The sequence below is a fragment of the Aquarana catesbeiana genome, linkage group LG02, assembly GCF_042186555.1.
Source record: "Aquarana catesbeiana isolate 2022-GZ linkage group LG02, ASM4218655v1, whole genome shotgun sequence".
NCBI classification, from domain to species: Eukaryota; Metazoa; Chordata; class Amphibia; order Anura; family Ranidae; genus Aquarana; species Aquarana catesbeiana.
The window spans coordinates 692,147,178-692,171,196 of NC_133325.1; the positions used below are offsets into that span (position 1 = coordinate 692,147,178).

The 24,019-nt window shown below is 40.9% G+C and overlaps 1 protein-coding gene across 17 annotated transcripts in view; it reads right to left on the minus strand.

Moving 5' to 3' along the window:
- Positions 1-24,019, minus strand: part of MYO18A (myosin XVIIIA) — a 498,725-nt gene that overhangs the window by 216,792 nt on the left and 257,914 nt on the right. For all 17 annotated transcript variants that reach the window (XM_073616822.1, XM_073616821.1, XM_073616820.1 and 14 more), the window contains 5 exons: positions 13,398-13,539; positions 9,624-9,783; positions 7,382-7,568; positions 5,597-5,834; positions 3,062-3,171 (listed from right to left, as the gene is read on the minus strand). In XM_073616822.1, coding sequence (XP_073472923.1) covers positions 3,062-3,171; positions 5,597-5,834; positions 7,382-7,568; positions 9,624-9,783; positions 13,398-13,539 — 837 coding nt within the window. The remainder of the gene's footprint in view (positions 1-3,061; positions 3,172-5,596; positions 5,835-7,381; positions 7,569-9,623; positions 9,784-13,397; positions 13,540-24,019) is intronic.

Here is a 24,019-nt window from a genome sequence, read left to right on the forward strand (position 1 = left end):
GTCTCAAACTTATATCAAACTCTCAGGGACAGAAGCCAAACACCTATCAACACGGGTCCTTGCAGCGAATTCTTGTCTATATGTGCTCCAGTGGTCGCTGTATGTTATGTAAGGAGCACTGAGACAGCCACATATGGGGGTTATTTACTAAAACTGGAACGTGCAAAACCTGGTGCAGTCTTGCCTAGAAACCAGTCAGTTTCCAGGTTTTATTGTCAAAGCTTACTTGAACAAGCTGAAGTTAAAAGCTGATTGGCTACCATGCACAGGTGCACCAAATTCTGAGTGCACCAGTTTTAGTAAATCTCTCCCATAGTCTCCACCAGAAGCACATGTGACAATGCAGGAGAGCAACTGGAAGAGACAAAGTGCAGCCACCCCGTAATGAGTGCCTGAACAACAACCTTTATGGCAGAAATCACCAGGTTTCATTTTATAAAATCTCTGGATTTAAAAATAGTTCAGACATTTCATTTGAATTTACAGATTATTGGAGATTTTAGTGATTGGGATTCCATTTGCTTTATAAGCTGATGGCTATAAATTCCAAGGCCTTAAGTAAATAGGAAGACCATAATTCATTCTTAGAAAGGCCTGAAAATAAAACCCAACATAACTTTATAAGTTCTTCAATGACTAACAAGAGTAATATGAACATAGAGGTAGACGATGAGGAGCTCATATACTTTCAGAACAACTTACAGCATCAGTGCAACATTCCACGTATCACTGCAGAAAGCTCTGTTTATTCCAGATCCACCATAGAACAAGTCTTGGCCCAGCCTCATGCTAAATTTCTCCCCTGGCAAGCCTCTGTATTCATAGTCAGCACTGTGAAGTACCTCTGCTGTGAAATTCAATTGTCACCACACGAGTTACAGAGAAATACATAAAAGCAGAACGGGACATCCATATCATTTACTATAGAAATCCAATTCAGAAACATTGGGCCTCGAGCCAGCAATACCACAGGCAAAAACCTGTGTTCTCTCAGAGCATTACCTGCCACAAGCTGAAAATCACAACAGCAATGGAAGTACTGCTGGAGAAACTCTAACACCAATCTCTTTTCTTCACAGAAAGAGTCTGAATAAAGGTCATTCAAGGTTCACAAAGTGGGACAAAAGCAGATCAGGTTTCTTCCACTAGTAACAAATGAGACCCTCCAAGCAATGCTCTCTGGTTGCCTTTGGTAACTGTATTCAAGTTGCTGAAAATTCAAGTGACAAATGACAACCAGCATTTGATTAGTGTTACGCCTTCACTTTCCCTTCTATCCAGTTTTCACATTTGAGGTGTAATATTTTTTTTCTTTCTTCTTGTTCTCTTCTGCTCCAGTGCCCCATATGGTCCAGATAGTGCACATATCTTTGTTTCAGAGTGAACGTACATGGCCTGATGAGTCCAGAAAGTTTTACAAATCTTAGCAATTCCAGCTGCTGGGCAGGGATGTTAATAATGAAATATCTTTACTAACTGAAAATGCATTATCAAACACAGAGTGTTTCCTTCACAATGGAAAATGTCTGGGCATCAATTGCTCCTCTTCCTACGAACTGTCATATTGCTTTCGGTGCTGCCCAAAGTGGAGTTGAAAGCATAATATTGTGTCCCAGAGCATGGGGTGCAGGCTTGTCCTAAAACCAAGGGCTAGTAAAGGAAAAAAAAAAAAAGGATCGCCGCTATGCCTGACCAGCCCATGTGAATAAACGATAAGAAGTGGCCTCAGCCTACATGTCTTCACCAAACCACAGACACTGACGCATTTCTCCCCCACCCACTGGGGCTTAGTCATAGGCTCCTTCTCCTAGAGACACATGGGTTTGAGGTATTCCTCTCCAATGCACCACATCCACAAATCAGCTGCAGACGGATGTTGCCAAGGACTCATGCGTTCCAGTGCTCATAAGAGAAAAGGCAATTATATACAGTACAGGAAATGTAATCTCTAGTGCCAAACTGCAAGGTGCCTTAAACACTACTACAAAAAATACTGTATTCTAAAGCTAATGGCCTTTTTTGATAATTTTTCTCCACATTTACTTGTGGAATGTGTATTTAGCCTCTATTACTGGTCACTGAGGGCAATACCCTAACCAGAGCTTGATCTGACTGTCCACACCTAACTGACTCCCCACAAGTTCAACAGTAGAATAGCTGCACTCAAAAAATTCCAGGGTGCTAGACAACCTATGGTACGCACTATCAGTTTTTTTTTTGTTCAACACAGCGAGCTTTACGGGGAAAAAAAAACAAAAAACTGAGGAGCTCGGGAAGAGCTCGCTGTACTAACTATCCGATGTTAGAACAGCGATCTCCTCGCTGAGCTATTGTGTTCTGACAGGGGGACTGCCCCCCACCAGAACACACCGGTCAGTGCTCGCAACCATTGGCTGCCAGCGCTGATCGGATGCCAATTGGATGCTGGTTTTCCAGCATGCTGTTCGACAAAGCCAGCCGTTTGACCGGCTTCTGTCTGACAGGCTGGTTTACACAAGGGCTTAAGCCAGAATTTGGGTGAAATGTGTCAAAGAGGGAGGTTCAAGGCAGAGGTCTGTGGAGGCTTATCAGGATCGATAAAGTTTACAATAGTTATTCTATTTACAAATCATTACAATAACATTGGAATATGTCAGAGTTCAACCATTTTTGTCTTTTGTGCATTGCTAGCGTTTCTGCTCAAGCACCCCTGGTTAGGTTATAGTTTGTCCCAATCCAGTTGGCATCAGGTTTGCTGAACAGCTTGGCTGGTGCTTGATGGCATGTGAAATAAAATATTACCACTTCAAACTGAATTAAACTGCACATATTTGCAAAAAAAAAAAAAAATCATATGGGTTACAGGTGCATATGATGAGAAGATTTATTATAAAAGTACAAATCTTTACAGTAGCTTTCAAAGCCTCCTACTAGTGTATCTCCACCATATTTTGTAGGTTTATGATGCTGAATGTTGCAATTTATATATACGTGACACTCTGTAAAAGTCCATGCCTACAACGATCCTCACAGCTGTACACATACAGTAAGTATTAATAAATACACATGCATGCACACTTACCCTTTTCTCATCTGTAACAATGTAATTACGGCCATGCTTTTTGGTCAGTTGAGGAACCAAGACATCAAACCTGCGTCGGAACTCACAGAATATCATGTGATCAGGGTATCCTGCACAAACAGAAAGGAACAAAAATAAAGATCCATTCAGTACCACATTTCAGAACGGTCATCCCCTCTGCAAGGACGACAACTTGGGAAAACCTGCTGCAAACAAAACCTTACAATGCTGAACATTTGTGTCTACTAAGTACATAATGTAAAAATTCTAGCTTTGCCTCTATATTGAGTGACCTTTATGTGCAGTAATATTGAATGGTGTAAATAGCAAAACACAGCTAATAAAGCATTAAATAGTCTCTTTTAAGACATCATAACAGTTGAGTTATGGATTTTGTTTCTTTTTTTTTCCCCAAAAGGAAGAATACCTTGCTGGAAAGTGTTTTTTCTCCCAAGTACATTCCACGGGTAATTTCCTGTGAAAGTCTGCCATTATTTGTTTCACCTATACAAGGCCAGAAAACGATAATGTAACAAGCTGGAACGTGGTCAGGGTCATGTTTGGGTGACTGTTTAATGTCTACAAACACACCGTGAAAACATACCGGAATTCGATTATATGTGAGATTGAGGCGCTGAATGTGATTGTATATGTGTAATTAAATCAAGCAATGACCGGCTTATTGAAAAAGGAGCTTCTGGTAGCAATTGTTCGTGAATTCTACTTCAATTGATTAGCAAGACCCGATCGCTTCTTTTCTGTCTCCTAAGTCATCTCTCTCTATTGACTGTTGCCACATTTAATGCCAGCTCAGGAGGAGGCTTGTATTGATTCCATTGCGGATATATGAATTGATTTGTTTTATTTATTTTCTTTGGTGGAGTGGGGGGTGTTCATTTATTCAGTCTAGTTTTTTTCTTTAACATAATGAGCAAAAAGCCTACATGTAGATGATTTAAAGCTAAAACTTGGTAAAACAACTAAATACAGAGCTGAAATATATGTATGTGAAAGGTTTTACCTGTGACCCACACCCCTCTGCCACTGTGCACAGCCAGGATGGTAAGATCTATTTTTTTGTGCAGCTTTACATATTCCACTGACACTTCTACATTTTCAACTGCTTACAAACAATGTACTAGTATTGTTGAGGGTAGTGGAAAAATAGTGCTGGATCCATAGAGTTATCTCACTGGTATTGTTCTCTTATAATAATTATATTAATATAAATTATCTGGTTCCTGGCCAGGGAGCTTCTATACCCCAGAGCAGCCTTTCTTAACCTCTTCAACAAAGAGGAACCCTTGAAATAACTTTCCAGTCTCAGGGAACCCCTGCAAAAATTGCTATATCTACAACTCATGACACATTAGTGTGATGGTCAGTGGGAAGAATGCTCCTTACACTTGTGGTCATTGGGAAGAATTATCCCCTTACACATAGCTAAAAAGATCAATATTGGCAGTGGGAACTTATCTGAGAGGCAGAACTTGCCCATTGTACAGGAAACCCCTCATGATCTTTGGAGGAACCCCAAGGGATCGATGGAAACCTGGTTGAGAAACTCTGCCCCAGATGATATCCATGGTCTCCTTGGCTTATAGTGTGATGTAGAAAATAAAATTGGAAATTGACGTGCCACACCACTGCCAATAGGTCCAGATTCCACTTTATTCCCTAAGTCAGGGGGACAATCCAAAAAACATCCAATGCATTTCAGGACTCCAAGGATGCCCCCTTCATATAGGCTTGCTCGACAACAATGTTAATAGACTAGAAGTGAACTGGACCTTTATTGTTATGTATTTCTAGTGTGATTGCAAGTACAGGCTTTGCCAGCAGCTGGTTTTGCCCACCCCCCGAAATGTGTTGAATACCTTTTTGGATTGTCCCCATGACTTTTATTGCAATGGTGGTTTAATTTAAATTTTTGTTACAATGTACTAGTATTATCACCTTTGTACAATGAGCAACTCCATGACCCAGAAAGGAGGTGAATCAGATAATAATGGGGTGCTCAGATGTACTGTATAGGACTCTAATCAACTTGTAGGAACAAGCAGATTATTTAAACATTCTCATCCAATATGCACATAAACTGTTAGGTGATCTCCCCATAATTACATACAAAAAAAAGATTTGCTTGTTAACACATCATACATGTATGTGGCAAAAACTACTGTGCTTCTTAATCTTAAAAGAAGCAGACACAAAAAGCAATGGCTGCCTAAACATAATTATTGAGCAGTATCGTTGCTATTAGTATGACAAGTGGATTTTTTGGGCAAATCATTTATTGTTGGCACAAGATGTTCGCACCGGTTTTTGTTGAACTAATACGTTTTTAAGTGAAAGCTTTAACCCCTTTCTCATAGTAATAGCATTTTCATCGCTAGTGGTGCTGTGATAGTATTTATGACATGAAATATATAGCCATTATTGCTCTGATAGCATAAATTAAAATAACAGTTAGGCTCAGGTAAATCCATGTTTTCAAACATAAATTATTTTGCGGTTAGGATTGATTTCACTCACCTTGTCTGTACATGTGTAAAGCATCCATAAGGCGTGAACCCCGAAGCTGAGCCCGCAAAAGTGGGACATCAACCTGCATAAGCTCTGCATCACATCGCTCTCCAGATAGGTCTGACTCGCTGGAGCCAACTCTGGCAGCTGGGACTAGTCGTGCATCACTATTAAACGCTTCTACTTTGGGCACAAAGCAGTAGACAAAGTGGATTTTCGACCTTTTAATAGTGTCAATAAGAGCATCCTGCAAAAATAAAAATAAAATAATAATATAGATTTGTGTGTCTAGGAGCAATGTACAACGAATCAGTTTTTTGGGGGTTTTTTGTAACTAAAAATAAACAAAATGAAGAATTTAAAGCAGACGTTCAGTCATTTTTCAAACTTTTTGTCTAATAAATATTCTGCCCTTGTTGTTTTAACATTGGACAGTAAAATATTTTTTTTCTGCCAGTAAATACTTTATACAGGTCTCACCTGACCACAACACTTTTACCCAGTTCTCCTCTGAATCATTCAGATGTTCATTAGAAAACTTCAGGACGGGCCTGTACATGTGCTTTCTTGAGCAGGGGGACCTTGCAGGTGCTGCAGGATTTCAGTCCTTCACAGCGTGGTGTGTTACCAATTGTTTTTTTGTCCCAGCTGGCTTGAGATCATTGACAAGATTCCCCTGTGTAGTTCTGGGCTGATTCCTCACCGTTCTCATGATCATTGAAACTCCACAGGTGAGACCTTGCATGGAGCCCCAGACCAAGGGAGATTGACAGTTATTTTGCGTTTCTTCCATTTGTGAATAATCGCACCAACTGTTGTCACCCTCTCACCAAGTTGCTTGGAGATGGTCTTGTAGCCCATTCCAGCCTTGTGTGGGTCTACAATCTTGTCCCTGACATCCTCTGACAACTCTTTGGTTTTGGCCATGAGGGAGAGATTGGAATCTGATTGATTGCTTCTGTGGACAGGTGTCTTTTATACAGGTAACAAGCTGAGACTAGGAGTACTCCCTTTAAGAGAGTGCTCCTAATCTCAGCTCATTACCTGTATAGAAGACATCTGGGAGCCAGAAATCTTGCTGATTGATGGGGATCAAATAATTATTTCACTCATTAAAGTGCAAACCAATTACTTTTTTGAAATGCTTTTTTTCTGGATCTTTTTGTTGTTATTCTGTCTCTTTGTCAGTGGGCAAATGTACAAAATCAGCAGGGGGTCAAATACTTTTTCCCCTCACTGTATGGCTGCTATTTTGTATTTTCATCCAATTCTGAAATATACACAGCTTTGCCAACCAATGCAGCCAGGTGGAGAACATCAAATTGCCTGGTAAAATTATAGACTGTAAAAAGAATACAGAGGTGTCCAGCCTGCTGATTGAACAGTGAATGAGAAGTAAAAGACTGAAAGGTCATCTCTCTACTTACTCTGCTCTTTACTTCTATTCACACGTTCCTTGTAAGTACATGGGTATACAACAAAACTGAGTTGAATCTAAGTCCTGCCTTACCCTCTCCCAGAGTGCTTGTGTATAAGGGACTGCATGAGGTTAATAAACAGTTTAATAAAAAAAAAAAAAAAAACAGATTGAAAAAATAAACCAGAATAAATGTATTATTGTTTTTGTGACTTTTTTATGGTTGTGATAAGAAGATTGATGCCACTGTATACGCACCCTATAGTCTTCAGTCATATGCAGGCTTTGTATAAAAAAAATGTACAGATAATAAAAGTGTACTTTTATATGCAGGTATGTTTGATAGGAAGATATTCCTAAAGTTCTCTCTAACTCACCACTTGAAGTTTAATTTGGATACATAGAGACTTCTTCTTGACAGCTGCCACGCCTGTAGTGAATGTCTTTCTCATGCTGGTGGCTCTCCGCAGGGCCAGCTGGGATCCTCCTTCTAGACCAGCCACTGAACCTGACAAGACTGTCGCTGTGCCTGTTCTACCAGCAAATAAGCTGCTAATTATTTTCCTGCAGGGAAGTAAAAGGCATACTGTTAGTAATGCATAACATTAAAACATGACTGAAGGCAAAACAGCAAGAATACAGCGATGAGAGTTTTCCATCTCATATCTGCCAATATTCCTGGGTTCAGTTCCGGGTTAAAAGAGGTCCCATGCTGATTCTCTCATAAATGCATCAACTTTCATTGGAAGATGACCATGTTATATTGGTATTCCTGAGAACACATTCTTGAAAAGTTATCGATTAAAAACAATGAATTAGGAATGTTAAGAAGACCTCCACCCAACACAAAGAATTTTCTTGTGTATGGGAAATAATGGGAGTATAGTACATATTGTACAGAAACAAAGATTTACACTTTCACCCCACTGGGATGATTCTCTGGCAAGGATGAGGTGAGATTTGGGTTTGGAACGAGTATGGAAGGAATATGTCACTCTCGTCCCCACTGTCCAATCACAGCTACTAATTTGGCCACAGTCAACCAGTGGGTTGACTGTGGGGACAGTGGGACCGGGAGTGACAGTTTCCTTCTGGGTTCAGTCAGAACCCATTTTCGGACCAAACCCAAATATTTTTTACTGCCGAGTTCCACCCACCACTGTTCAGAGCACCTCTGGCCCATAGGATTGTAAGGTGTCCCCACTGACGTCGTCTGGGGAACTACTGATATAGTGCAACGTGTACAATAAGGGGAGTCGGTCAGTAAAATTTCACAGTGCTGGACCAGTGCTGCACATGTACATCAAAATTTTTTACACATTGGCTTATCCAACTTCTCCAAAAATTACATTACAGCTGGAAGTCTAAAAAAAACTGCATTTGATTGAGCTTTCTCTTCTGCAAAAAATTAACATTTTTAAAGCGTAAAGTTCTTGAACCATGGCCATCTGCTGGTCATTACTCAGAACTGCAGCTTGTTTCTATGCTGCGCACTCTTGCCCTCATTAGTGAACTTTAACAACTTGACCATCGGAAGATTTACCCCCCTCCATGACAAGGCCATTTTTTGCAATATGGCACTGTGATACTTTAACTGACAACTGCGCGGTCATGCAACACGGTACCCAAAAAAAAAGTGTTCTTTTTTTCCCACAAATAGAGCTTTCTTTTGGTGGTATTTGATCACTCCTGCATTTTTTATTTTTTGCGCTATAAAACAAAAAAAACAAAAAAAAAAAAGACTAGTCATTTTGAAAAAAAATAAACAATATTTTTACTTTCGGCTATAAAACATATGCAATAAAAAATTTAAAAAAAAATCAAATTTCTTCATATATTTAGGCCAATATGTATTCTGCTACATATTTTTGTTAAAAAAAATCCCAATAAGCGTATATTGATTGGTTTGCGGAAAAATTATAGCATCCACAAACTATGGGATATATTTCTTTTCATCTCTTCCCTCCTGTCAGAAAGGTGATCTACCTTATTTACATAGGCAGACCGCTGTTCTGACTCTCTGCAGGATGATCAGGGAGTGCTGGCGGACATTGAGTTCGTGATACCCGTTGTGTGTAGCCACAGTGGGAGCGAGCCACCTGGAAATGTCGGATCACGTAGACATATATGTGATCCAGCGCAGAGGTGTCGCCTTGTAGCAGTAAAACTGCTATAGGGCGGAACTTAAGTGGCTAACGTAAGGCCTTCTCTACAAGCTGATGCCTTTATCAACAAATTTGTGAATATTTGGTTGACATAGACACAGTGGGGGTTATTTACTAAAGGTGGAGAGTGCAAAAGCTGGTGCAGCTCTGCAAAGAAACCAGTCAGCTTCCAGGTTTTATTGCCAAAGCTTAACTGAACAAGCTAAAGTTAGAAGCTGATTGGCTACTATGTACAACTGTACCAGATCCTGAGTGCACCGATTTTAGCAAATCTCCCCCCACTGCAATTTATTTGTGAAAGAACGTTTGCTTTGCTGATTCTGTTGATGACAGCACATTATCACTCATGTCATGTCATGACTTATGTCATGGACAGCATTATGGTCAAGGAACATGTGGAATAGATCAAGACAAAATAAAGGATTAATAAATGAATGGTAGTCATGAAACTAACTTTTGTGAGTCTTGCAGTAAAGAAGCAGCATTTTGAGAGGCGGGGTTCTGTTTCACATAGTTCAACCAGCCTGAGGCGTTGTACTCCACCCAATTTGTTCCGTAGCTGTGCCCCAGCAGGAAATGACGTTCCTTATTGCTTCGGAGCAATGGTTTCTTACCTGAAAAACATATTGTTAACCTTATCAGAAATACCAATGATTATTTAGAATTCAGAATACTGTCCAAAATATGCATATTAAGTAACAGTAGGGAATGCAATGATTATATAACTTGAACATGAATTGGGGAATGTGACTATGGCACTTCTGCTTTTGTATTTATATACATTGATGCAAAAACAAAGTAGATTTATCAGATTAGTGGAAAACAAGAATGGCTTTGGATTAACTTATTTAAGGTTTATATGCGTTTCAAAATGTTTTGTCCTTTTTCTATACATTATCTTTGTTTTATAAATAAACATTTAATACATGATGAATGATTCCCAGAGCACTACAGGTTAGCGAATTATGGAGGAAGTAAACCCTGGTGGGTTTTTCTTCTTTTCCTCTTCCCTGCAAAGTAAAGGCATAATGTGCTAGTATCGCATACATTATGCGACACTTCTCTTCAAACGAAGCCTGCGTCATCTCCGCTGCAGGCCGCATCCAGTTTCACCCGTCTTCCTTCGAGGGCCATGGACTCCGGCTGTGCAACTGGCTGCAGAGTCGCGTGACATCACCCCCCCCCACATGCGCACGGGAGCCGCCGGTCACGGCACACACTCCTGAAGAAACAGAACGGGCGGCCGTTCCTGCAAAACACATGCGCCGATGACATCATCGGCGCAGTATACAGTAAATATCTCCTAAACGGCGCACGTTTAGGAGGTATTTACAGTACCTATAGGTAAGCTTTATTGTAGGCTTACCTATAGGTACAACTTATACAGGAAGGTGCACAACCTCTTTAAGCAGCATGGCAGTCTTCCTTAAGTCTCACTTTGTCTGAACAAAACTTAGGACAGAGCCATTCAAGAAGAGAGGAGTCATTCAGTATGTCAATTAAAATGCAAATAGGAGCCTAATGCTCCACCTGCTGGCCCAAAAAGAGAATGCAAACTATTTATATGGCAAAAACATATTTTTATTGTTGTGGTTTCCCCCCACTATAATAATACTAAAAAAAAAAAAAAAAAAAAAAAATATTACGGTATCTAAAAACTACTATAGTTCATTTACGACGTTGATGATTTTTTTACAAAAAAAAAAAAAAAAAGAAGAACGAGAGAATCTAGTTGGTGGCTAGAGGCAAAAACAGTTCTGCCTTCAAAACACTGATAAACGAGGCCCCTGACTCCTAGCTCAAGGCACTTAATGGTTTCAAACTTTGTGGAAATGCCATGCTTTACACTGCAGCATAAATGTGACTCCATGCGCCAGAGACTCCAGCTGCTGCCATTGTCCAGGGGGATGATAACCAGCCAAAAGAATAGCAGATCGTTCATCAGTGACAGCCAGAATATTCCCCCAGGTAGATCATGTGATGCTACTTTAGGACTAAAACCAAATAAAATGATAAAGCATAGAAATTAAGGATGGCTTGTCACAATGTGCAATTTGAAAAAAAAAAAAAAATCTTCATTCCCTTTTGCAACCAATAAGGAGTGCAGCAAGTGCTTATGCTCTGCATTAATCCATCAACCGACTAACTTAAAGAGAACCTGTTCCGAACAGGCACTTGTAATAACAATGTTATATAACATGAAAGTTGGTCCTACTGGTCTGATAAAGTTATTTGTCCCAATATTTAGTTGCATGGTCTGCTGCTTTTACTACTCTGAGATTTGGCTGTAAAGCTGGCTAAAGACAGAGCAGATGTAGAGGCAAGCATGTCTTCTGACACGGCTTCAGTTATCAAGTAAAAAGCTTGGGTTTTATGAGTGTTCCTGTTTAGTCTATGAAGGATGTAGATAGAGGCACAGCTCAACTTAGATTGTTCCAAAGCTGGCTTTTTCAAACATGTATGACATTTTTCTTTCCCATGATCGGTTGGCCAAACGGGTGGCATGCATTAGCCTCCCGCACAGGTTTAAAGTGAGTGTAGTCTTGTTTATTTTAAAAAAAGAACAAACATGTTATACTGACCTGCTCTGTGCAATGGTTTTGCACAGAGCAGCCCCGGATCCTCGTCTTCTTGGGTCACTTGTCCCTCCCTCCTGCCGGGTGCCCCCACAGCAAGCAGCTTGCTATGGGGGCACCTGAGCTGAGATGCTGCTCTGTGTGTCCATTCATACACGCATTCACCCTCGATGTCCTTGATTGGATCACTGGCTGTGATTGACAGCAGCGGGAGGCAATGGATCCTGCTGCTGTCAAAAGCCAATTAGGAATGCGAGTTCCCACAGAGGCAAGGCAAGGGTCTCAGGTAAGTATTAGGGAGGCTGCTGCACACAGAATGTTTTTTTACCTTCATGCACAGAATGCATGAAGATAAAAAACCATTATGAAAAAAAAAAAAAAAAGATAAAAGGTGGATGGGGAGTCTTGTGACATCATGACTCCGCCCACCGAGCACCGGCAAAGAGACCCACCCACTGATTCCAGAGTTTTGCGGCGCTCCTACTGCTGAAGGGGGTGACATTTGCAAGGAAGGGACACACGCAGGAGACTTGCACGTGTATATATATATATATACACATTAATACTGTGCCATTCATTTATACTGGGTGAGTGGTGGGTTTACATCCGCTTTAAGTTGCTTTTTAGTCAACAACTTTCCACCCGACTTCTTTGATTTTTTTTAATCGAGGGATGTTGGCCAGTCAATAAGGCCATCCACTGATTGATGGATGTTGGGTGGGAAGGGCCACCCATAGAGTGAATTTTGGAGGATTCATCAGGAACCGGCCGAAAGTTGTAGTGTGGAGTCAGCTTAGGAAAACGGGACAAAGGTCAAAGACAAGGCTAAGCACCACTTCAACAAACAAATTCACAATTTGAATATGATTTCAGCTGTCTATTTCTTGACCTGCTTTTCATCTCCACAAGTTGTTTTCAATGAAGGTAACCTCTGCTTATTAAGTCCTTCCTCCTGTATGAACTGGGCATATTTGTGACTGATTTATTTAAAGTGATTTGGAAAAGCTCTTTTTTTTTTTTTCTATAAAAATAACAAACATGTTCTACTTACCTGCCCTGTGCAGTGGATCCTCCTCTTCTCGAGTCCCTCTTTGAGTCTCCTGGCCCCTCCATCCTGTAGAGTGCCCCCACAGCAAGCAGCTTGCTATGGGAGCACCCGAGCTGAGCTGTAGCTCCGTGTGTCCATTCAGACACAGAGTCCCAGTTCAGCCCCACCCCTTGATTGGCTAAGTGACTTTGATTCACAGCAGCGGGAGCCAGAGGCGCCACTGCTGTGTCTCAGCCAATCAGGAGGGCGAGACGGTCGAGGCAGTCATGGACATCGCTGGATAGAGATGGGGCTCAGGTAAGTATTAGGGGGCTGCTGCACACAAGGCTTTTTATCCCAATGCATAGAATACATTAAGATAAAAAAAAACCTCCTGTCCTTACAACTCCTTTAAAATATATACATAAGGCATTATAAAATAAATTGAAACTATATATACACACACAAACAAAATAAAAGGCCACACGCTGATAAATATTTTCACAATAAATTGATCACATACATATATCAAAATCTGTGTGGGAAAAAAATGCCAACAATTAAGTTTTCCACTGCTAGTCGTTACAGTAAAGTAAATTAAAAAATGAAGGCACAGTCTTATTACCAGGCTGCTCTCCTTCTTGTGGTCCATAGTAAGTAAATAGACGATCCAATAAGGTGTCCTCATTTCCACCAGGCTGCAAGGCCTCTTCCTCCAGCAACCACAGCAGACCTCTGGCCTCGTCAGTTCTTGCAAGGGTCCTTACCTGAGATTAAAACCAAGTTCATTACCCAAGATACATTTCTGCCGTCTTCTCCCGTCAAACAATTGTTACAAGCTTATTTTTCATGTGCAAGGGAGCGCAAGCACAAGGAATGAGACCTGCTAACAAACTCCCATTAATCAGAGTAACAACCCCCTCCTTCCCCACTTATCCACAATCTCATTTCTCCGGTCCTCCAGGCAGCTTTGGCTCTAATTGCCAGCCTGATTTTCTTGATGAGATGGCAGCAGAGAAGGGGGACTGGAGAAAAAAAATAATAACAAGGCCGCAGAGTCAGCAGGGGTAATTCTAGGCGCTATTTTAAAGACACTTAAGGAAAATAATCAATACTTAATGCTTGAGATAGCAAAAACACATTATTTTGTAGTAAAACGTTTTAGTCTGCTTTCTTGCCTCTGTTGAAAATTCAATCTGGGTGGCTACAAGGTAAAATTACAGCCTTCATTAGGGGGGGTATATAGGTCCTTTACACATAGACACTGCAGCTCTGTGCCTGTCAGTTCTAGCCAATTAGTGGTAACAAAGAAGATTGGTTTTCAGATCTCTCAGTCACATCTTCTGCCTGTAACAGAGCCGTGTGTGTGTATACACACACCTACACAAAAAACATTCACAGTTCCTAAATAAGGAAGTTACAGCAACTAACTAATCTCTTTCAATCTTCCTTCAAAAAAGTCCTTTACATTTTTTTTTTTATATTTTTGCAAATTCCTTATTTATATAAAGGCGTAAAGCATCAATCAGAGCCAAACCTTACATAATTGGTGCGATATCTCACAAAAAATAAAAAAATAAAAAGTAGCATTGTATCGTATTGAGAGGTACAAAAATGCTAAGCATCCGAAACCAAAAAACAAAAAGCAAAAAAAAATATCTCTTCCAAGATCATGGAGATAACTTGAAGTAAAATGCAGAACTCCATTGGTCGGATACTCCAATTTTTTAAAAGGAAAGGAGAGAACAGGAAAGCTAAAGGACACCTATAGGTGCCAGAAAGATAGGACTCAGATGAGGAAAAGGAGGGAAGTGGGGAAGAGGAGAATGGGGAGAAAAAAAATGTCCTTTGAATTTATCCAAACGATGTAATATAAAAACAAACCTAAACAATCGATTCAGTTGTATGAAATCAGACTGGTCCTAGCATTACATAATTGATGATAGATCTAAGGTCCCATTCACATTTATGTATAGGGCTGTCAGCGGATTCTTACGGTTGGAATCACAGGTGGTTGTGAACAGCAAGGGATGAGAAGCCTGTAAAAAAAAAAAACAATGACAGACTGTCAGCCGCTGTGATTATTTATGCCCGTATCTAGGGGTTATCTGCAGTTAGGGACAAATGATCGACCTTGGACACAGACAGGTGGCGTTCAGGACCAATCATCTCTCCCTAACCATAGGTAACCGCAGAATGTGCGGATACATGCGAACAGCGGCAGACAGCCATGGCTCCGGTCACTATGTCACTGCTTTGTGTGCTCAATCACCTGTGATTTCAGTCACAGAAATCCATTGATGGCCCTATTTAGAAATATGATTGAGGCGTAAAGGACATGGTACACTCAAATTGGAAAGGGGGTGTTTAGCTTTAAACTAGCATTAGCTAAAACAAATATGTATTTTTTTTACAATTCTGCTTCGCATAGATTTTCTAACCTATCTGTATGTACAATAATGTAGTAAATCCCTTTAGTGATCTACTGCTGTAAGAGGATAACCAACAAGCCTCTGGCAGTGTAAAGTAAATTTTATGTTGCAGGTAATGTGAGCCCTAATGACATTCCCATAACTTTTAATATCCATCTAGAGTCTAATTATAGAAATTGTGTCCAATTTATAGCAATTGTGTATTTTCACTGCAACTTATACTGTATCTTATGGCATGAGACGCACTCAAAGTAATGAGCAAATATAGCTGGTCCTATGCGCACATACTGTATAATTCAATTAAGGAAACCAGCATATAAGACAAAGATACATGCAACCATTGATGTGTAAGTTAAGCTGATTATATTTATTGATAAAGAACCCTAAAGTTAGATTTACTTTCGAGCACAAATGTTTGTTACCCAACTGGATTTATCAGTTGATAGTTCTTAAGGAAAACCAAGCTTTAACCTTGATAGGGAAATGGCATATTTCATATTCCTTATTAAGTTTGACCGGACAAATATCTAATAAAGCTTCTAACATCTTGGTTATTTTGGTAACGTTTAGCTGACTCGTGTGATTGGAAAGTGATTGTAAGCTCACTCTATGGACAAGTCAGCCCCCTCTCCTTCAGGAATGTGCCTCCTTAGGTCATATTGTTGCTTACAAGAGAGTTAGCCAGGGGTGGTCTTTTCCTTACATTCAAGTTCTATATTTCCAAGCCAAAACCGGTAGGATTTTAGTCTCACACCAGAGCTTGCTTTATGTTTGCGTCTGAATCTGGTCAGCCATGCTGCATAAAAGCAGGTTGACTCCATGGCGAAACAGCATCTTTTGATAAGTATTCTTTTTATATTTTCTTTATCTGTATCTGTCAGTAGTTTTAATAAATGTTATACTTTTAAGTATCTGTGTGATCTTTCTTTGCACATATCTATCACATCTAAACACAACCCCACAAATGTGACAAATCAAACCTTTTAGAATATTCTTTGGTTTTCTAGTCTCTAAACAGCTACCAATAATATCTTTTCAAGGCTGTGTTTGCTTGGGGCACTTACAGGCAGCAGGACTAGGAGAAATGGCGGAGACTCAAAAAATATTTTGTTTCCCATTTCGGGCCACCTCTGACCATCTGTGGCTAAATTTAATAGGATAACTATAGGTAAACATGGTGCAGGGGATGATAAGGCGTCAGAAGGCTCTTTAGTTCAGAAAACATGAAACCATCTCTGTTTTCTCTAGTTTGGTGATATGTACTATGAAATAGTAATTTTGCATGCTTCCTCCCAAAGAGCATTCTAGTGATCTCGTTTGTTAAAATAATCACATGACACAAAGGGCAGAGTGTATACTGACCAGTAAGGATGAGCTCAAGCGTGTTCGCAACCGCACATGTAGAGCCCACCAGGAAGTCGGCACTGCACAGCGCTGATCACAAGCAGTGAGACATTTTCCCATTCTGCGGCTGTAGAGATCGGGAAATGTCTCACTGCCTGTGATTAGCACTGTGCAGTGCTGACTTCCTGGCAGGCTCTGCATGTGTGGTTGCGAACACGCCTGAGCTCATCCTTACTGAACAGCCATAACATTCTGACCATTAACTGGTAAAGTGATTAAAATTATCTTGTTACAATGGTATCTGAAAGCAGGTGGGATATATTAGGGAAAAACTGAATATGTTCTCCCTGAAGTTGATGTGTTGAAAGTAGAAAAGAAAATGGTCAAACATAAGGATTTGAGCAATTGTGACAAGGACCAAATTGTAATGGCTAGACGACTGGGTCAGTGCATCTCCAAAACTATAGCTCTTGAGGGATGTTCCCAGTCTCCAGTGGTCAGGACCTACCAAAAGTGGTTCAATGAAGGAAACCAGCAAACCAGCAACAGGATTATGGACAGCCAAGGCTCATTGATGCATGTGGGGAGTGAAGGCTGTCCACTGTAGTCTGATCCAATAGAAGAGCTACTGTAGCTCAAAATGCTGAAAAAGGTAATGCTGGTTCTCATAGAGAGGTGTCAGAACACAGTACATAACAGTTTGCTGAGTATGTGGCTGCATAGATGCAGAGCAGTCAGGTTACTCATGCTGACAACCAAAAGTGCTTACAAAGGGTACATGAGCATCAGACCTGGAATATGGAGCAATAGAAGAAGGTAGCCTGGTCTGATGAATTCAAGAATGGTTTGAGGTACACAACAAGTTTGGGTGTTGACTGGTGTTTGATCAATGGAAGCCCCACCTCGTGACTTACAAGACTTAAAAGGACCTGCTACTGACAGCTTTGTGCCAGATACTACAGCATACCTTCAGAGGTCTAGTGGAGTCCATGCCTTGACAGGTTATGGTGGGTGGTCACAATGTTATGGCTGATTAGTGTATATAATAGGTAAGGTATTATAATTCAGGCATGCCTAAGATAGCTAATTATATCCATAAATCTATAATTTTATTCATCCTTCACATTATTCTATAGGGGACATATCAGTATAACCAAATCGCAGTGGACATCATGTACAAAGTGCCAGATTGAACAACAGACTATTTCGAGCTTGGCAACCAATAAACTCTTCCCTTCCTGTTTATTGGGCAGCATAAAATATGCAAAGGAAGCATTGACTAGTTGCTAGGTGGGAAACAGATGAATTCCAGGTATGGATTTCTTTGCACGGCTACATTGGCCCAGCTTGGACCAACAAAAATATACTTATTCCATATCTGGCTTTGTGAAAGCAGTGAATAGCTGTATTAGCCGCCACTAATACAGTGATCTCGCTGTCTTCCAGGGTCCTGTGCCGAGCGTCTGCTCTGCTGCATAGCAAACAAAGGGGAGTTGCTTGCTTTGCATTGGTGCCATTCACAGAACACATTGCATTATGCTCAATGAATACAAGCCATTCTCTCATTGGACAAAGTGGAGGGGCAGGTCAATGACCTCAAGATTCCCACCTCGCCCAATCAGAGAACACTTTGCAGTCATTGAGACAACTGAAAAGCATTCTTTGAATGGCGCCCTTGCCGAGTGGGAAGCCCCCTGTGGTTACCGAGGACCAGGCCAGCTGCTCAGGACGGGACCCAAAAGAGAGCGAGGATCACTCACAGTGATTCTTCACTTCCAAATGGATTGGCCAGGTGCAATGTACAAATGCAAAAAAAAAAAATCCACACCTGCAGTTCAGCTTTAAGGCCTAAATCGTAATGTCCCCAGCTATCAGGAGCACTGTGGATATTTTATGGGCTGCTGATCAGTAGTAAAAATTTTAAAAAATAGAGAATTGGCAAGGTACAATATCGTATAGTACTTTATAGAAGAAAGAAGACAGTGCATATGTAATTAGTATATATGGCTTCTCCCCAGAAACATAATTACATACATTACACACATACATTGATGAGATTATTTTTAGTATTCTCTATTAAATGTGCATCTGTGCGATAAAATGACTAAAGCACCCACATCCTATTTTTTGATCCATGCTAAGCCTCTCATGGGGACACCTAGGGTGAAAGCTTTGCTCTGGTTTTCCCTGATCAGCTCACCTACTGCAGCCATTACAGTGGGGTTGAGCTCTCTCTGCATAGGTCTTAAATGTATTAATATACATTTTGGAGAATGTAACTGGATGGGTTAAAACACCCAAAAGGTTAATGGGATAAGAGATACAGGAAGCAAGGGATGCCATAGCCCACTATAACCGAAACATAATTTCTGGGTGAACTACATGAACCCTCATTATGTTTATTATTGTTTTAACTTTGCTTACAAGTAAAGGAGATGTGTGTTTATAGACACATCTCCTCGCCTGCTGCAGCTTAAGCAGTTAGACACCTGTTCAGTCATCCACAGCCTGCCGTTACATCCATGCACATAAACATAATTCAGACACTGCATCACACTGCACACAAGAACACATGAAAACAAGAGTTTTATTAGAGCATGGGTAGTTTTATCCCCTACTTTAAAAGGCTAAAAAAAAAAAGTCAATACCAAATGCATGGGAGTCAAAATATCATTGTTTAGTAAACCAGTCCCCAGAAATAAAGTAACCCCCCCCCCCAGAAAATCCAGTAAGGGCGACTATAAGATAAATTACAGTTAGAATGATAATACATTTGTAAAGCTGTCTCTGCTTTATGCACATGCAGTATATAAAAAGGGTGATTTTTTTTTTTTTTATATTAAGTTTTCACAAGTAAAGCAACATCAATAGGTTGCAAAACAGACTAAAGCCAAAGCATGTACATCAAATGAATATTATGTAGTAGTCTATCCATCTAGCATTAGTAATTTTAGGCACTATCAAATTTTCCTCAACTTTTTACCACCAGCTGCAAAAAGTCTGCCATTTACAGAGCTCAATAACGCAATAGGAATTTTACATATAGCCGATTAAGAGTAATTACTCATCCTCCTCCCACCCCTTTCTCTTGTTTAGAGACACTGTTGCATAAAACTAGACAACCCCTAATGTCCTGTCCCTTTCAATAACTTGTAGCGCATATTATTATATGGTCACATATATTTTTATTCCTAAAACAAACACTGTAAACATACAGTAAAACATTGATTCAAAACATTTAAAAACTTAAAGTGGAGCTCCACCCAAAGGGGAAGCTCTGCTTGTCTGCCACATTGGGGCACCTTGGGGGGGGGGGGGTGTAACGGTACCTGGTTTTGACAGTTCGGCCTCCCCCCTCTTCCGAGCCATTCACAGAGCTCAGCACGATTCGCGCGTGAGCAGTAGGGAACCGGCTGTGAAGCTGCAAGGCTTCACTGCTGGTTTCCCTTAGTGGAGATAGCGGTGGCAGCACCCAATAGTCGATTTTTAAAAATCGGCTTAGGTGAGGACAGGTAAGTGTCCTAATATTAAAAGTCAGCAGCTACAGTATTTGTAGCTGCGGACTTATTTTTTCTGCAGGAGCCTGGAGCTCCACTTTAAGACTGGCATAAATGGCTCAATTTCCGCTTTTTCAGCCGAAAAAAGAGAAAATATCAATGATTCCCAGCTGCGACACCCACGTCTGCCTGAATACAACAGCCCTGACAAACAGCGACTGCATTTAATTTGTCAGCGCCACCCGGCCTTGTCAATTTTTAAATCAAGTTTTGTTGAGCCAGGGGGTGCTTTCAGGGCCATCCACAACTCAAACTTTGACTTATTCAGCAAGAATTGATCGGAATTCGAGCCATCTACGGGGGCCATTACAGTAATGAATAAAAGTATCCCAAAGCTATTTTAATTTCCCATCAACTCTGACACTGAAATAGAAAGCGATACATGGTTGGGAGCTCCCAGCACTGCAGATAACTATTCCAGATGGCTCTGCCTACAAAGTATTAAGGCCACTTTCACACTGAGGCGCTTTACAGGCGCTATAGCGCTAAAAAGCTAAAAATAGCGCCTGCAAAGTGCCTCTCCTGTCACTCCCTAGGGCTTTCACACTGGAGCGGTGTGCTGGCCGGAAGCTCAAAAGAGTCCTGTTAGCAGCTTCTTTGAGGTGCTTTAGGAGCAGTGTATACACCGCTCCTAAAGCGCCCCTGCCCACTGAAATCAATGGGCAGCGCCGCTGTAGCAGCACTTTTAACCCTTTTTTACCCGCTAGCAGGGGTTAAAAGCGCCCCGCTAGCGGATGAAAAGTCAACGCGGCTTAGTGTGAAAGTGCCCTAAAGGGTAACATTAAAGTAGTATTAACCACCAGACCAAAAATGTAATATACTGCAGCATACTAATCATTAGATCACCTGATGATCTGGCCAGTAATGACACCTTCTATATTAGAGTGTCTCCACTATGGATGAATGAGCACAGGGCAACCTTTGGACAGCAGCAATCTGAGGGGAGGGGAGTGTAAGATGTACTAGAAGATTTAAAGCTGACCTTCAGTCATTTTTTTCAACTTTCCAACTATTAAATCTTCTGCCCTTGTTGTTTTAACTTTGGATAGTAGAAAAAAAAATTTCTGCCAGTAAATACCTCATACATCCCACTTCCTGTTTCTTGCTTGGTCACTAGCCTAGGCTTATGACATCATGTACAGCTTTCTCTCTCTCACTCTCGTGAGAGTTTGCCAGGAAGGGAGGGGGGATGAGCCATAAGAGGGCCAAAGAACTGCAGGCCTGCAGAGCTGGAGGTGTTCCTCTGTGTGTCTGTGTAAATCCAGGAAGTGAACAGGCAGCAGCCTCAGCTGCCCACAGTTAAAACGGTTGCAGCCAGACTCAGTGGAGAGAGATTTCTGCAGCATATTTGGCAAGTACAGAATCAGAGTATATATAAAATAATATGCAAAGTGGTTGGAGGGAAGCTTCAGAATGGCAAAGATGGTTTTATTACAAATTATGCGAGCAAACTGCAGGTTCCTCTTTAAAATTCACTAACAAAATGAAGCCAAGCTCCAGCTAATGGTTTATAAGCAGTTACAGTTTTTTTTAATTTTTGGGATAAAGGTCTTACATAAGACCCCTTTTACACTGGCGCATTTTTTAGGTGCTTTTGGGCTAAAAAATAGCACCTGTACAGCGCCTGAAAAACACCTCACCGGCAGTCCCAGTGTGAAAGCCCAAGTGCTTTCACACTGGGGCGATGCACTGGCGGGACGTTAAAAAAAAAAAAAAGTCCTGCAAGCAGCATCTTTGGGGCGGTGAAGTAGTGGTGTATACAACGCTCCTGCCCACTGAAATGAATGGGCACCAATGCCAAAGCGCCTGCATGGGTGCATTTAACCCCTTATACGGCCGATAGCAAGCTCCCCGCTATCGGTCGAAGAGCGCCACTAAAATGACAGTAAAGCGCCGCTAAAACTAGCAGCGTTTTACTGTCAACGCCCACCTGGCCCAATGTGAAAGCAGCCTAAATAATAGCAGAGCACTGTAAACACCCATCAGTGGTAAATGGTTAGTCTCATTCCTGCAACTAACAAAATCTGCAGGGGAGCTTGTTCTTTTGAAAAACAGATCACCAGATAAAAATAGAAAAAAGCAAGCCTAAAAAAGAAAACTAATGCAGCCATCAGATCTAAAAACTGGTAAGCTGCAATATAACGCGTTTGCTTTTGGGTTTAATATTGCTATAATTGAGACACAATCAGTTTGCAGAAAAGTTTTTGGGGAACAGATTGTTTTTAAGTCTGAGTTTCCATGAACATTTGAAGTGATCTGCTGATGCACAGTTGCCTGGGGACTAGATCAAGTCAGCACTGACCAGGTCCAGACCCCCTTGAGGAAGAAAAAATATTCTAATTAGTCTTCTTGTCAACCTGAGCTTGCACAGCTCTTCTAAATTTAAAACATTAAGCAGGTGCTGCTCCTAAACAACAATAGGGTGCAAGCCTCTTTGTTAATTAGGAGCAATCAGTTCTATGTTCTGTGGCTGTGACATGCCCTGCTCTCTCTGCCATCCCCATCCCTCGCTGGGCTTAGAGCGGAGGAAGGTGTTAACTATGTGCAGTCTCTGTTTGTGTAGTGTAAACACTGGGCATCATTGGAGCATGCAGCTCCAGTTCTCTATTGCCTGTCTACAGGCACCTCACATCCCTTATAAAAAGGTTGGAAATTGGCCATAGTTTCCTGTGATAATCAGGTACAAAACTGCGCTAGTTTCTATTTTACTGTAAAAATACAAACTGGCACAAACAGACCTGAAACTGATCTATCAGCTCTGTTAATATGACGCATTCCACTTACGACAGTTTCCTACACCATTATAGCAGCATGGGAAGCTTAGTTAAAGCGGAGCTTCACCCAAAAGGGGGAGCTCCGCTTGTTCGCACCCTCCACTGCTACATGCTACATTTGGCGGGGGAGGGAGGAGCGGGTACCTGATGAGTGGTACCCGCTCCCACTTTCGGGTAAGATTGCCAAGGCGATCTCCGAGTATGTCCAACCCCTCCTCCTCCCCCCGCTACCTTCTGGGACACACACAGGTCTCAGAAGACAACGGAACCATTCAGAAAGTGCAGGTTTTCCATAGTAAAGATGCCGGTGCCTGCACTCGAAGCCGACTGATTGGGGGGGGTTGACATCACTGGATCTCTTGACAGGTAAGTGTCATATTAAAAGTCAGCAGCTACAGTATTTGTAGCTGCTGACTTAATTTGTTTTGCCCAAAATGGAGCTCCTCTTAAGTCCTCTGTGTTTTTTAACTTAGAATCTGACTCTTTAGCTTGAGAGTCGAGTATCAGAGGACACCTGAAGTCTGACAGCTGCTGACATGCCAACTGCCTAATCTGTACTGAGACAACTAAAAAGAGTTGGCCATTGCTGACCTGAAAATGTTAGTTGTGTGGTTGCCTATGATTTAAAAAATCTGACACACTGATCTGGAAAAAAACATGCAGATCAAGAAAAGCTAGAAATCTCAATCTGCAAAACTTGACAAAGAAAAAATAGAAGTCATTGACATACAGCATGAACTGCCATTTTAAAAAGAAGTTAAAGCAATGACAAACATACTGTCCTGAAAACTGTTTTTTTTTTTCTTTTATTGAATAGGTACAATACACATTTCCTTGAAGACTATTCAGGCTTGTTAAAGTGAATTTCTATGGGCTGCAGCTTTCTTTTCTTAATTTTTTTTTCTTTTAACATTTTTGCTTCATGACATATTACAGATTACACACCTTAACCATTCAAAATAAAGTATAAGAAATTTCAAGGCTTTCAAACATCGCCAGTTATAAAGTACAAGTAATTTATCTGGGATTTTATGGGAGTCAATAACACTCCATCTGGTTTCAATTACATTGGAGAATACAGAAAAATAAAGTAGAAAATCATGACAACGTATGATATACCTTTATATTGCAAAATACCCA